Genomic DNA, 16,729 nt, shown 5'->3' with positions numbered 1-16,729 from the left:
CCGGCCGAAGTACACAGATGGGAGCCTGGGACTAGAAAGTAAGCCAGGCCGCATTCCTTGGGCACACTACCCTCAACGGCACAGCCCCGTGACCAGCGGCTCACCTCCACCCCTCAAACCCGAACCCTGTCATCTGTTCCCATTCCCCATGCTCCAGGTGCCCCCACCCCACCAGCCCACAGTGCACGTAGTACCTGCCCCACACCGCCACCCCAAGTGCAGCCCAACTCACCTCTCCTGCACACCTCCCGAGCACTACCGCCCACTTCCTGTTCCCTGCAGCTGTTGTTAGCGCATAAAGGTTGCCAGCACTAACCTCCATACTTAGGCTACCCCTACCCCGCCCCACCCCCACCCCACCCGGGCCCATAGTGTCAAACAGCCTCACTCCACCCTGCCTGAATGCTGCATATCCATTTATGGCACTCCCAGGGCCAGACATGCACATGGGCCCCCAATCACGTCATTCAGCTCTGGGGACAACATTTTACAGCAGTCCTAGAACTGTGCATGTGCACAGCTCTCAGTCACACTTCCCAGCTCTGAGAAAATGTTGACCTGCGTAGCCGGGTCACATCTACCCCCACTCCATTCCATAATGCCAACCTGCTGCCACAGCTCCATGCATGTGCAAAAAGAGCCCTGTGCCTTAGAAGAATGCACGCCAGGGTTACGCCACACACACCAGTGCACCCACACAGCTACATCCTCCCTGGCCGCTGGGCGCCCATGTTCACAAGCATTAACGTAACATTCCCAACCTGTGCCTATACCTGCCCTGAAACAAATCACTGCACTGAGTGCTCACCCTGTGCTCTGATCCCTGATGTATAACCATCCTGCAAACACAAAACCTTAGACTACTGAAAGAAATAAATTCCCAAAGTATATCAATCAAGATATTTACATGTCACAAAGACAGCAGAAGATCACTAAGCATATTACAATGCAGACAGATATAGACCTGCCTAATGACCAAATTAAGATATCAAAGGAGACACAGATGTGGGAGCAACTAATCAAAGATGTTCATACAACTCTACTTAATAAAATAAGTGGGATAGCAAATGACATAAAGGAGATCAAGAAGACATAGAAGAGCAAAAAGAGGAATTTGAAAGAATAAATAGAAAAATAGCAGAAATCACAGAGATTAAAGACTGTTGACCAAATAAAAACCATACTAGAGGGACACAACCCCAGATCTGAAGAGACAGAAGAAAGAATAAGTGATATAAAGGACAGGATCATTGACTTTAAAGACTCAAAACAGCAAATGGCAAAAAAGATGGAAAAAATCTAATGGGAACTTAGGGAAATGAAAGACAAAACAAAGCACACAAATGTACTGGTGTCCCAGAAGGAGAACAGAGGAATAAAGGAAGAGTAATTGAGGATATAATGGGGGAAAACTTCCCAACCCTCGTAAAGGACATAAATATACAAGTCAAAGAAGCCCAAAGAACTCTGAACAGAATAAATCCAAATAGGCCTTCCCCACGGCACATACTAATCAGTCTGTCAAATGCTGAAGAGAAGCAGAAAATCCTGAAAGTGGCAAGAGAAAAACAATCTACCACATACAAGGGAAATCAAATAAGACTGAGTTCAGACTACTCAACTAGCACTCTGGAGCCAAGAAGGCAGTGATAAGGTATATTCAAGACCCTGAAAGAGAAAGACTTCCAGCCAAGAATTCTGTACCCAGCCAAATTGTCCTTCAAAACAGAGGGAGAGATTAAAGTTTTTATAGACAAAGAAGTGCTGAAAGAATGTGTCAACAAGAGACTGGCCCTATAAGAAATACTAAAAGGAGTTCTGCCAGCTGATAAAATAAAGTCAGGAGAGGGAGGTCTGGAGGAGGGCACAGACTCGAAGAGTACCACTACGGGTAATTTAAAGAATACAAAGAGAACGGGGGAAAAGAATATATAGATCTGTCAAATAAAATTAAAAAGATAAGATGGCAGAATCAAGAAAGGGCTTTTCAGTAATTACTCTGAATGTTAACAGACTAAATTTACCGATTAAAAGATAGAGATTGGCAGAATCGATTAAGAAACATAATCCGGCTATATGCTGCTTACAAGAGACTCATCTTAGACACAAGGACATACATAGATTGAAAATGAAAAGATGGAAAAAGATTTTCCACGCAAGTTGTAACGAAAGAAAGCAGAAGTAGCTACACTAATACCAGAGAAAATAGAATTTATATGTAAAGACATCACAAGGAGCAAAGAAGGACACTCTATACTAATTATAGGGTCAATTCACCAAGAAGATAAAACAATCATAAAATGTTTATGCTCCCAATCAAGGAGCTTCAAAGTACACAAGACAGACATTGGCAAAACTGAAGGGAGTGACACATGGTTCAACAATAACAGTAGGAGACTTCAATACACCATTCTCCTCTATAGATAGAACAAGACAGAAGATCAACAAGGAAATAGAGAAGTTAAATAACTTGATAAATGAATCAGACCTGACAGACACCCCAAAGCACAAGATCATACATTCTTTTCTAGTGCTCATGGAACATTCTCTAGGATAGAGCATATGCTGGGGCACAAAAAAGGTCTTTATAAATATAAAAATATTGAAATTATTCAAAGCACTTTCTCTGATCACAACGGATAAAGCTGGACCTCAACAACCACCAAAGAACAAAAACATTCACAAATATATGGAGATTAAATCACATACTCTTAAAAAAACAGTGGGTCAAGGAAGAAATTGCCAGAGAAATCAGTAGCTATATGGAGATGAATGAAAACAAGAATACAACTTATCAGAACTTATGGGATGTGGCAAAAGCTGTGCTGAGAGGGAAATTTATTGCCCAAAATGCCTATATTAAAAAACAATAAATAGCAAACATCAAGGACTAGAGAGCAAACCTGGAGGAACTTGAGAAAGTACAGCAAATTAACCCCAAAGCAAACAGAGAAGAGAAATAAAGATTAAAGCAGAGGTAAATGAATGGGAGAACAAAAGAACAACAGAAAGAATCAATAAAACCAAAAGTTGGTTCTTTGAGAAAATCAATAAAATTGTACAGCCACTAGCAAGACTGATAAAGGAAAAAACACAGAGGATCCAAATAAAATTAAAAATGAGAAGGGGTGTGTTACCACAGAGCCTGAAGAAATAAAAGAGATCGTAAGAGGATACTATGATCAATAAACAAAATTAAAAATGAGAAGGGGTGTGTTACCACAGAGTCTGAAGAAATAAAAGAGATCGTAACAGGATACTATGATCAACTATACTCCAACAAGCTAGACAACTTAAACGAAATGGACAAATTCCTGGAGACACACAAACAAGCTATCATGACTCAGGAAGAAATAGAAGATCTCAACAAACCAATCACAAGTAAAGAGATTCAATCAGTCATCAAAAATCTTCCTACGAAGAAAAGTCCAGGGCCAGATGGTTTCACAGGGGAATGTCATCAAACATTCCAGAAAAAATTGAGGAAAAAGGAACTCTACCTAACTCATTTTATGAAGCTAGTATCATTTTAATATCAAAATGCTTAAAGATGCTATAAGAAAGGAAAATTACCCACCAATCTCCCTAATGAACACAGATGCAAAAATTCTCAATAAAATATTAGCAAATCAAATCCAACAGCACATTAAAAGAATTATACACCATGACCAAGTGGGGTTTATATGAGGAATGCAAGGATAGTTCAACACAAGAAAATCAATTAATGTAATACAGCACATTAACAAATTAAAAGGGAAAAATCACATGATCATTTTGATTGATGCTGAAAAGGCATTTAACAAAATCCAGCATCCTTTTCTGATAAAACATTCCAAAAGATAGGAATCAAAGGTAACTGCCTCAATATGATAAAGGGAATATATGAAAAGCCAACAGCCAGCATTGTACTCACTGGAAAGAGACTAAAAGCTTTCCCCCTAAGATCAGGTACAACTGTCTTCATAAATTTTGGTTTTTAGGCAAGCTGGCTTACTTTTTTTCTAAATCTTTTCCTTTGTCTGTTCAGATCCTATTTTAGTACTAAGTGTGAGTTACCTTGTTAGAGAGGGTGTCTGAATGTCCAAATGAGAAGAGAGACAACAAAGCAGTCCAGAAACACAGTAAATATTTTTCTTCCATGTGAGTCCAGCTTTAAGATGTCATTTTGTCACCAGACAGCTCTCTTTAATCAATAGCAAAAGCTATTGCCCACTGTCACCACTATTACTCAACATTGTGCTAGAAGTTCTAGCTAGAGCAATCAGGCAGGACAAAGAAAGAAAAGGCATCCAAACTGGAGAGGAAGAAGTAAAATTCTCATTACTTGCAGATAATATGATCTTGGAAGATCCTGAGAAATTAACAGCAAACTTATGTGAGCTAATAAATTCAGTAAGGTGATGGGATATGGAATGAATGTGCAAAAATCAGTAACATTTCTATACACAAGCAATGACCTAGCTGAGAAGTTAGTAAAGGAAAAAATTCCATTCAAAATAGCAACTAAAAGAATCAAATACTAAAAAAAAAAAAGAATCAAATACTTAGGAGTGGTTCACCCCTGTCAGGCTGTGGTGCTTCAGTGGTGTCCAGGATTCAAGCATACTCATGGCCATCAACAGCAAGGTGTTCGACGTGACCAAAGGCCACAAGTAATTTTTCAACTAGAGTATTTTCATAAAGTGACAGCCATTCTTCTGTTGTTGCAAAACTATAGCCATTGCAAAAGTAGTAATTGAGTGTCTAGGTCTTTGAAACTGGTCTTTTAGTTAACACTAAACTTAGCTTAAGTAGACCGTACAGTCGTATGAATTTGTAAAAGTATTATATGAAAAACTAGTGAGGTTTCAAACTTCTTGTAATTGTAGTTCAATAGTCATTTTATTTTCTTGTGAGCCATGTTTAATGGTTTTACCTCAAATCAGAATAAAAATGAAGTGCTTTGGTCAGTTAATAAAATAGTTCTACCCAGAAAAAAAAAAGCAACTTAGAAATGAACTTAACTAGGGATGTAAAGGACTTGTACACAGAAGACTACATAACATTGCTAAAGAAATCAAAGGAGATCTAAATAGGTGGAAAGATATTCCCTGCTCATGGATAGGAAGGCTAAATATAGTTAAGATGTCAATTCTCCCCAAATTAATCTACAGATTCCACACAGTAACAATTAAAATTCCAACAACCTACTTTGAAGATTTGGAAAAGCTAACTACCAAATTCATCTGGAAGGGAAAGAGACCCCATATAGCTAAAAGCATCCTAAAAAACAAGAACAAAGTGGGAGGATTAACACTCCTTGACTTTAAAAACTATTATAAAGTCACAGTGGTCAAAACAGCATGGTACTGCCACAAAGACAGAACCACTGACCAATGGAATTGAATTGAGAGTGCAGAAATAGACCACCAAATCTATGGTCAACTGACTTTTGACAAGGCCCCCAAATCTTCCAAACTGGGACAAAATAGTCTTTTCAATAATAGGGCATGGAAGAACTGGATACCAATAGCCAAGAGAATGAAAGGGGATTCCTATTGTATTAGTTAGGGTTCTCTAGAGAAACAGAATCAACAGGGAACACTTGCAAATATAAAATTTATAAAAGTGTCTCACGTGACCGCAGGAATGCAGAGTCCAAAATCCACAGGGCAGGCTGCGAAGCCAACGATTCCGATGGATGGCCTGGATGAACTCCGCAGGAGAGGCTCACCAGCCAAAGCAGGAATGGAACCTGTCTCTTCTGAGTCCTCTTTAAAAGGCTTCCCATGATTAGATTTAGCATCACTAATTGCAGAAGACACTCCCCTTTGGCTGATTACAAATGGAATCAGCTGTGGATGCAGCTGACGTGATCATGACCTAATCCTATGAAATGTCCTCATTGCAACAGACAGGCCAGTGCTTACCCAATCAGATAAACAGGTACTACAACTTGGCCAAGCTGACACGTGTCCCTAACCGTGACACCTATCTTACACCCTACACAAAAATTAACTCAAAGTGAATCAAACACCTAAATATAAGAACTAGCACCATTAAGCTTCTAGAAGAAAATGTAGGAAAACATCTTCAAGACCTAGTAATAGGAGATAGCTTCCTAAATTTTACACCCAAAACACAAGCAACAAAAGAAAAAATAGATAAATAGGAACTCCTCAAAATCAAATGCTTCTGCACCTCAAAAGACTTTGTCAAAAAGGTGAAGAGTCAGCCAACTCAATGGAAGAAAATATTTGGAAATCACATATTAGACAAAGGTTTGATTTCTCGTATATACAAAGAAATCATACAACTCAACAACAAAAGAACAAACAACCCAATTATAAAATGGGCTAAAGATATGAACAGTAATTTTTCTTTCTGAAGAGAAAATACAGATAGCTCAAAAGCACATGAAGAGGGCAGGCCACAGTGGCTCAGCAGGCAAGAATGCTCGCCTGCCATGCCAGAGGACCCAGGTTCAATTCCCAGTGCCTGCCCATGTTAAAAAAAAAAAAAGCACATGAAGAGATACTCATTTTCACTGGCTATAAGGGAAATGCAGATCAAGGCTACAATGACACACCACCTCACACCTATAATAATGGCTGCTATTAAACAAACAGGAAACTACAAATGCTGGAAAGGATGTGGAGAAACTAGGACACTTATGCACTGCTGGTGGGAATGTATAATGGTGCAGCCACTATGGAAGACTGTTTGGTGGTTCTTTAGGAAACTAAATATCGAGTTGCCCTATGACCCAGCAATAGCACTACTTGGTATACACCCAGAAGAGCTGAAAGCAGTAACACAAACAGACATTTGCACATGGATGTTCATAGCAGCATTATTCACAATTGTCCAAAGATGGAAACAAACTAAATGACCGTCAACAGACGAGTGGATCAACAAAATGTGGTATATATATACAATGGAATATTATGCAGTAGTAAGACAAAATGACATCCTGAAGCACATGACAAGATGGATAAGCCTTGAGGACATAATGCTGAGCAAAATTAGCTAGAAACAAAAGGATAGATGCTGTATGATTCCACTTTTACGACCAGCATAAAGGTATAATCAGAGGCCTATAATACAAAATATAGGGGACTTAGAATAGATAGAAACTAAAGATGGGTGAACAATTAGCTAATGAGGTTGAACTCCAATGTAAGGGACTAAACAGGAGCAAAGATGATTCTCTAGTAGGTCTAGAAGTAATATTACCATATTGAAGATGAACAAGATTGAAAGGCATTGTAATGACCTACGTGTCCCACTGATACACACTAGAAATATGAATTAGTTCTTATAAGAATTACTTTAAAGAGTGTTTCAGTTCATGGTACAGGGGGAAAACTGCTATTGCATGCTATGAGATATGTTCAAAAGGAAACCATCAGCACTACCACAGCAACAGCAGAGATAAATAATGGGGTGAGGTTCAAAGTTAATAAGAGGAGGTTTAGATTTCCTAATTGGCGAGGATATGTTTATTGGTCTTCTGTCTCTTGGGAACAATGAAATTATCTAAAATTGAGAATGTTGATGGACTGTGGACTTTGAGCCATCTACATGATGCCTGATGAATGCAGGTGGCTGAAGGATGCAGTGACGGAGAAGTAGATTGGTGAATGATGGTGTATACTTATGAATGAAAGTTGTGCTGCTACAAAAAGGAACAATGTCATGAGGCATGCAATGATGTGAATGAACACGTGGGACATCTGATGAGACAAAATAAGCCAGAAACAAAAAAACAACAATGGTATTGTCACCTTTACAAAATGCTTCTAAGAAAAGAGGGGACCAGACTGAAAGCTTTTAGAGCAGAGTTTGGAGTGGTAATTATTATTTCTGGATTCTGAGAGGCTGTTTTATACATATAATCTGATATTGAGAGATAAGAATAAAGCTGAACTGGCTGGGGTTAAAGTAATTCAGAACATAGGGGAAAGGAAGACAGTGTCTAGATTTTAGAACCACACATTCTCTTTGACACCAACAGAAGAAAGGTTTATTTTCTGTAGTGCATAATCTAATTCAGCCTATCTGTATTGCTCATTTGAACAACTGAACACAGTAAGCATAGACTAAGAAAGAGGTCCTTTAATCCTCTATAGATTACTGTAATGCCTATAAACATCCTAGAGTCTATTAAGCAGATAATCAAAAAGTATTGGCAAGGTCCCCTGAGGAAGGGGAGAAAGAATATGAAACTATTAAACCTTACCATCAGAGAATCCCCTGATACTGTGTTATAATTTTAGGGACACCCAAACCAATAGGCCATCCCTCGATCATGCCTTATTCTTGTAAAGCTTATGTAAGTAGCAGAGAAGCTTAGACTACCTATAGGCTTGCCTTCCAGAGTTACTTCTGGAGGATCTCCGTTGTTGCACAGATGTGGCCTCAGTCTCTCTAAACACAACTATGCAAGTGAAATCATTGCCCTCTCCGCTACGTGGGACATGACATCCAGGTGTGAAAGTCTCCCTCGCAACGTGGAAGATATTTCTCCTTGAGGTAACCTGGAATATGATGAAAATTATGATGACAGGAGTAAAAACCTACATCAGAGGAAATAATACTCCATGTAATGTAACTCCCCTGGTCCCTGCATCATGTTCTCAAGGTCTTTTCCTCTGGTAATTCTGTTTTGGTGCCTTGGCTAGAAGCATACTAAAAACCTAAATCATGGTGATGTTATACCCTGGACCAAATTCCCAAACAACTGCTATCTTTTAAAATTAAAAAAAAACAAAAAAAAACTGCGTGAGATAGATGTATGACATAATTGTAAGACTTTATAGAAAATCTGGAAAATTACCCAGGAACAAAGCTACCTGAAACAGTAAATACTATCATATTGACACATTTCCTTCCAATTTTAAAAATATTTTTAACTTTGAAATAATAGTACAAAGAACTCCTATACACTCTTCACCCAAATTCCCCAATTGCTGACATTTTACTATATTTGCCATTTTCTCTCCTAATCTCTATATACATGAATTATTTCTTTTATCTGAACCATTTTAGAGTAAATTGCAAATATGATACACCTCCTTACTCCTAAATATTACTAGGAACAAGGATATTCCTTTATATAACCACAGTATAATGGTCAAAACCAGGAAATCAACATTGATATATGGTATTATAATCTACTCTACAGATATTACTCAAATTTTGCCAATTATCCTAATATATTTCTTTATAGAAAAAATTTCGGACTAATCCAGAATCACCTGTTGCTTTAAAATTGTCAGTTCATCAGGCTGTCATTCATTTTCTTTTACAGCCTTTACAATATCTGAAGAGTACAGGCCAATTATTTTTGTATAATGTCCCTCTATACATTAGATTTGCATTACATTTCCTCATGATTAGATTCAGGTCATACTTTTTTGGCAGGAATACCACACGAGGGAAGTTGTGTCCTTCTCAACAAATATGAGTAAGCACATGATGTTATTAGTGGTGATGTAAATTTTATTTGCATAAGAATCTGCCAAGTTTTTCCCCTGTGAAGTTATTCTTTTTAGCTTTATAATTTTTAAGTATTTTTGTGGGGGAGATAAATTGGAGACTGTATAGATATCCTACTCATCAAACTTTCACCTAGTAGTTTTATAATCCATCAGTAATTCTTTCCCAATCAACTATGATGTGTGTCAAGTGGTAATTTCCTAACTACATCATTCTTTCGATGTTAATCAGTTGTAAAAAACTTTAAAGCAGCACTTTTTCTTCTTCCTTATTTCTTTGTACAAATATGAACTCATTGATTTCTATTTTATTCAATGGGTTATAATCTATTATCATTTTTTTTTATGCTGTATGATGGGGTCAGATTTCATTACTTTTCCATGTGAGTATCCCATTATTGCAGCACCATTTGTTGAATTTTTGTTTGTTTGTTTTTTGGGGGGAAACAAACAAAATAGGGAATCGAACCCCAGCCTTCTGTGTGGCAGGTGACAATTCTACCACTGAACTACCCTGGTACTAACCCCCATTATTTATTTTTATGTTCAAATTATCCCAGACTTAATCAGTGGGTACCACCTCAAACTAGCTCTTGTATGATTTTAACATGTCATCACTCTGAGTCTTTTCTTTCTGCCACAAGACACTGCACTCTAGGATCATCTTATAATTTCCCTCTTTCATTCCTAAAGTCAGCCATTTTTTGCTTTTGGTGGAGAATGATATTTAGAACCAAGAACTGGGCAGTAGGTATGCACTTTGCTATTTTGCTAGAAGGTTCCAATCTTTTTTTATAACTTAGTCATAATGTCTAGATACTGCCAATTATAGATCTTGTATTTTTTACTTAATTTTTTCCCATATTAAGAAAGACTTCAAATAATTTTAATGGTTGTATAGCATTTCCTTGAATAGAAGTACTCTATCTGCTGAAAAGTAATTAGAAGTTTAGTGACTCAACACTAACTGCAAAAGTATTTTCCAAATGGTGTGACCCAATTCACAATGCATGAGAGAATGGGTTTCACGTCATACTTACTTCCACTGGGTATTATTAAATTTTTTTTTCTGCTATTTAAGAGAGTATAATCATTTCTTGATCATCAATCTCTTACTAAAAAGTGCATGATAGTATTACAATTGTAGAATGATTTAGATACACTAAATAAAGCCTTTCTTTTCCATTTAACCCATATCTTGTAAGTTGGCATTATTTCTGTGAGTGAGAAGACTTGTATAAAGTTATACAATTGCGAAGTATAGCGCAATGTTTAAAAGAATGGACGCCAGGCACTAGCTATGTGGGTCTGAAACCTGTCTCAACTGCTAACCAGCTACATAACTGCAGGGACATCTCCATCCCTCAATTTTCTCCTCTATAAAATAGAGATGATAGCAGTAACAACCTCACAGGAGTATTCTGAGGAGCAAGTTAGAGTACATAAAAGCATGTAAAATAGCACCTGCCACATAAATGGTATCTAAGTTAGCTGCTACTGTTGTTATTAAGATAGTAGTAAGCTAACTGTTGCTAAGAGAACTAAGTTGTTGAATATTTGTCATTTTTTTTACTTTTTTATTGTATAGTATAATATATATACTAAGCAAAGAAATAAAAAAGCAAAGCAATAGTTTTCAAAGGACTCTTCAACAAGTAGTAATAGGACAGATCCCAGAGTTTGTCATGGGCTATCATAAGATCCTCTCAGATTTTTCCTTCTAGCTGCTCCAGAATATCGGAGGCTAGAAGGCTTAAATTTTTTCTTTGGCATGGGCAGGCACAAGGAATCGAACCCGGGTCTCCAGCATGGCAGGTCAGAACTGCCTGCTGAGCCACCATGGCCCACCCAGCTTAAATATTTTTTTATTACCACAATTGACTTCTTTTTCTCTTTTTTGTGAGAAATAACATGTACACAAAAAAGCAATAAATTTCGAAGCACAGTACCTCAATTAGTTGTAGAATGTATTTCAGAGTTTGACATGGGTTACAATTCCACAATTTTAGGTTTTTACTTCCAGCTTCTTTTCTCCCTTTTGGTCAGGATGGAATTGTTGATCCCAGGGTGCCAGGGCTGGATTCATCCATGGGAATCATCTCCCACGTCACCAGGAAAACTTTCACCGCTGGATGTCATGTCCCACGTAGTGGGGAGGGCAATGATTTTACTCGCAGAGATTTCACTTGGGCTTAGAGAGAGTGAGGCCACATCTGAGCAACAAAAGAGGTCCTCCAAAAGTAACTCTTAGGCATACCTATAGGTAGGCTAAACTTCTCTGCTACCTAGATAAGCTTCACAAGAGTAAGCTTCAAGATCAAGGGCATGCCTGGCACCATAGAATCAACAATTCCATCCTAACCAAAAGGGGGAAAAGAAGTGTAATTAATTATCAGTGGCAGAGAAAGTTCAAATAGAGTCAAGAGGCTACTCTCTCTAGTGGCTGCTCTTATGCAAGCTTCAGTTAGACCTTGCTACCTATCATAACTTGCCAAACCCCAACCAGGACTATTCCAGCCAATCCTAAAGAACACCTAGGGCAATATATATGATTCCACAAGGGTTTCATGCATTAGACTAACTTTCCAGAAACCTATAACCTCCAGATGGGTCCCTGAACCACCAGATAAGTCCTGAAACCTAGAGGGCCTCTCCAGAATATCAGATAGTCCCATCTCCCTACACCATATTAGTGACAACCCCTTCCAACATGAAAAAGTTAGAATGGCCATAGCCCTAACACCCCTAAAGAGAGGGATAGAAAGAGCAAAGGTGACAGTGGAGTTATACAGAGAAGATAGGGTTTAACAAATGAATATGATTGCTGAATCATTAAATTGATATCTCTTTTAGTCTCCAGTATCTTAGAGCAGCTAAAAGTAAAAACCTAAAATTGTGGAATTGTAACCTATGTCAAACTCTGAAATATGTATATGTTATTTTTCATAAAAAAAAGAAAAAAGTCAATTATGGTGATAAGAAATATTTAAGCCTTCTAGCCTCCTATATTCTGGAGCAGCTAGAAGAAAAAATCTGAAAGGATTGTTTGGTAGCCCATGACAAACTGGGATCTGTCCTGTAACTACTTGTTGAAGAGTGTTTTGAAAACTACTTTTTTATTTCTTCGCTTTGTATATATGTTATACTATACTATAAAAAAGTAAAAAATAAAAGATCAAGGGCATGGCCTATTAATTTGGGGTTCCTACAGTTCGACACAGTACCAGGAGATTTCCTGATGGTAAAGTTTAACATTTGCATATTTTTTCTCCCATCCCTCAAGGGACTTTTTGCCAATACTTTTTGATTATCTACTTAATATATTCTAGGATGTATCCAGGCATACATTAAGCTATACAGGGACCTCTTTCTTATTTCAATTGTTCAAATGAGCTAAACAGATAGGTTGAGTTAGATTAGATAAGAAAATTCCGGTTCCAGATCAAATAAACCTTTCTTCCTCTGGTCTCAAAAGAATATGTGTGGTTCTAAAATATAGGCATTGTCTTCCTTAACCCTGTGTTCTGAGTTACTTTAACCCCAACCTGATCGGCTTTGTTCTGATTGCTAAATATCAGGATATACATATATATATATATATATATAACATCCTCTCAAAATCCAGAAATTATAATAATGACTCTGGACTAAATGTGTTTACTATAAAAGTTTACAATCTAGGCCCCCATTTATGTCATTTGATACATCTTTTACTAGTTCTCTCATTTAGTCTTTTTTTTTTCAGGTTTTTTTTTTTCCCCTGCATGGGTAGGCACCAGTAAACAAACCTGGGTCTGCAGCATGGCATGCGATAATTCCACCTGCTGAGCCACAGTGGCCCTCCCTCATTTAATCTTAACAATTCTTTGAAGCAGTAACTATTACCCCCATTTTATAGAGAAAGGAGTGAAAATTCAGAAGCAAAGTACTGTGCTTACGCTAAGACAGTAGTGGCAGAATTCGAGTTGATTACAAAGCCCCATTTCCTCCCCATTGCTGATACCATATATTCTGAACTCATTCAGTTTGAGAGAAAGATCTATATCAGCTGACTCAGTCTGGAAGTATTGTAAAGCAAGTATTGAGCCAATCTTGAAAAAATTTTAAGATTCACATTAGTAGAGAAAATAGGTGAATTATAAATGAAGGAAGAGTAAGGAACAAAGAGGGGGAAGAGAGAACTAGATCTCCTTAGGGAGCTGTAATAGAGGGTCTGCAGGGGGAATAGGTAAAACATTCTCTGAAAATTTACTATGTCAGGTGCTGTTCTAGGCTCGGAAGACTAGCTAAAACAGACTAGTGGAGAAAATAGATAAGGACCTCTGGCTTGAAAAGTGGTCTGATAAAGGTTAGTACAGGAGCAAATGGTTAAAGAGCATCCGACCTACAGGGATGTGTGACTGCTAGGGAAGGCTTAAGAGGTAGCCCTTTAGTTGAAGGAAGAGGAGACATAAAGTGGAGATATTACGGTGGGGAGGGGCATCTAGATAGAGAAAGGAATGTTCAAATGCATGGAAGCTAAGAGGGCCTGGCACAATCAGGGCACTGGAATAGGGTAGGGGCTGGAAAAGAATACTCAGGCTGGATAAAAAATGGCTCTGGGTTGCCAAAAAAACTGGGATATCTTCAAAAAACATCGGATTTTAAGCAGGAAGATAATCACTTAGCTACACGAGGGGCGTGCGTTTGGCAAGATAAGGCTAAAGACATCAGTTGGGAGATCACATTTTCCCTGGTGGTAAAATACCCGCAACAATGTGACAGAGATGGCAAAACTGACGGAATATCAGCTAATAGCGACACTCTGTGGAAGAGCTCAGAAACTGAAATTAGGAGAGGTTTTCACCTGACCCAGAGACAATGCTGGGACTCAAACCCGGGTTTGACACCCAGCCAGAGCTCTTGAAGACCTCAACGATTTACACAGAATATGCATCTATGGACAGAGCGGCGGTTTAGGATGGTAAGATTATGTGTTCCCCCCACTCCCCTTTCTAAACATTTTTAATGCTACCGCACTGTCTTTATTTTTTTCGAGGAGATTTACACTTTCCAAGAACCACCTCAATCTCTCTCCACCCCACAATGGAATCCTCGGGTCCGCACCCCTCACCTGGCCCGGTCGAGTTCCGGACCTGACCATCTCTCGCAGCCTCAGAGAAGCCAAGTCGGAGAGAAGCGAAGTCACACGGTAGGAGTAATCAACCGCCGTAGGTTCCCCGCCCCTCTTCGCCCTCCCCCCGAGCTTCCGTTTCCGGGAGGGAGCCCGCCGAATTCCGCGCCTCATTATCCTCGGCGCGCGCAGCCGAGGCCCTTCTCCTCTTCTCCCTGAGCGTGCGCAATAGACCTTCCCGGATCGGGGACTCGTCACACAGAGGCGGAGGGCGGGAGAGGCCGCCAGCGGGGCGTGGCAGGGCGAGGCGGGGCGGGGCCCGGGGCGGGGCGGGGCCCGGGGGCGGAGCCGTGGGCGAGAAGTCCAGGCTCTGACCTAGGTTGGGCTGGAATCCTCCCGAAAGAAGAGTGTTCCCGATCCTTATCTTAGTTAGGGCTAGTGGTGGCGTAAGGCTGCCGTCCCTTGTAAGAGGTGGGGACCAGGACCCTTCAGGGCCAAAGGAAGGGGTTGGGTAAGGGGTGGGTCAGTTGCAAAAGGAATTGAGTTCCTCTCGGGTTTTGGTTTTTTATTTTTAGTTCTAGGTTTTGTCTGCCTTTTTGAATGAATTTGTTCTTAATAATAATCAAATCTCAGGACTGTTATCTTTGGGGAATTCCGAGGGCAATTTCAAAATGATTCTGACCGTTGAGCTCAGAAGAGTTGTCATTAATTGAGATTTTGGTTCAGTCGAGGTAATTACTATTAATAAAGAATGACAGTATTCTTACAATTGACATCTGCCCTAATTTTAATGGAGATAAAGCTTTTAAGATGTTGAGCTTTGGGTTAATGTTTTAAATCAAATTGGGGGAAAATTAAAGGTACCTAAAATTGATTTCATTTCATCTTTTTAATGGATAAGGAACTGCTTTTTAAAGGTCCCCTTAAAATTAATATTAGAACCCAAGAACTAAATCTGTCCATCGATATAATGTACACTCACAGTGAATGATTTGGGGAAACAGGGTATTTGATAAATCTAGCTTTGGATTAATTAGTTTAGACTATCAAAGCTACACGCACACACATCCCCCGACCTCCCATTCCTCTCTAAAAATATAAAAATTTTAAACCTATTTTACTGAGATTCCAGGCTTTTTCCCCTTAGTTAACTTGATCTTAAAACTATATCTATTTTTCTCGATACATCTTATTTTAGAAAATAAAGATGAGCAAAGAGAAAAAAATCACTCATAATCTACCACCCACAGATAACCAATCTTAACAGTTTGTGTTCCCTGCAGACTTTTTTCACTTGTGTATGTGTGTATAAAAATATATTACAACAGGGTGGGTCATGGTGGCTCAGCAGGTAAGAGTATTTGCCTGCCATGCCCGAGGACCCGGGTTCGATTCCTGGTGCCTGCCCATGTAAAAAAAATATATATATATATTACAACAGAATAATGTGAGACATTACTATAACGTGAATATTTTCCTTTTAATATTTCATGTGCCATTTTTCATCTGATGCTGCCTGGTGTTACATTATCCATTTCCTTACAGTTGGGAATTTTACACAGCCCCCCCCCCCCGCCGTTTTTTCTGGTACGAATAATGTTGCAGTGAGCAGAGTTCTGAAAGATGAACTAAATGGAGAGAAGAGGAAAGAATATTTTTTATTATTAATTAATGGAAAAAAAATTAACACAACATTTAGAAATCATACCATTCTACATATGCAATCAGTAATTCTTAACATCATCACATAGATGCATGATCATCGTTTCTTAGTACATTTGCATCGGTTTAGAGGAACTAGCAACACAACAGAAAAAGATATAGAATGTTAATATAGAGAAAAGAAATAAAAGTAATAGTAAAAAACAAAACAAAAAAAAAACCAAAAAACCCTATAGCTCAGATGCAGCTTCATTCAGTGTTTTAACATGATTACTTTACACTTAGGTATTATTATGCTGTCCATTTTTGAGTTTTTGTATCTAATCCTGTTGCACAGTCTGTATCCCTTCAGCTCCAATTACCCATTATCTTACCCTGTTTCTAACTCCTGCTGGACTCTGTTACCAATGACATATTCCAAGTTTATTCTCGAATGTCCGTTCACATCAGTGGGACCATACAGTATTTGTCCTTT

The 16,729-nt window shown here is 38.6% G+C and overlaps 1 protein-coding gene across 2 annotated transcripts in view; it reads right to left on the bottom strand.

Moving 5' to 3' along the window:
- Positions 1-14,826, bottom strand: part of CCDC14 (coiled-coil domain containing 14) — a 50,423-nt gene extending 35,597 nt beyond the window's left edge. The window contains exon 1 of one of the 2 annotated variants that reach the window (XM_077118120.1): positions 14,593-14,826. In XM_077118120.1, the coding sequence (XP_076974235.1) occupies positions 14,593-14,766 (174 nt within the window). In that variant the 5' untranslated portion in view covers positions 14,767-14,826. Of the gene's footprint in view, positions 1-232; positions 275-14,592 lie in introns of those variants that run through there. The other variant, XM_077118121.1, reaches the window with a different exon arrangement.
- Between the last annotated feature and the right edge of the window lie 1,903 nt (positions 14,827-16,729).

Source organism: Tamandua tetradactyla, chromosome 10 (assembly GCF_023851605.1).
Source record: "Tamandua tetradactyla isolate mTamTet1 chromosome 10, mTamTet1.pri, whole genome shotgun sequence".
Lineage (NCBI taxonomy): Eukaryota > Metazoa > Chordata > Mammalia > Pilosa > Myrmecophagidae > Tamandua > Tamandua tetradactyla.
This window is presented reverse-complemented; position numbering and strand designations above follow the sequence as displayed.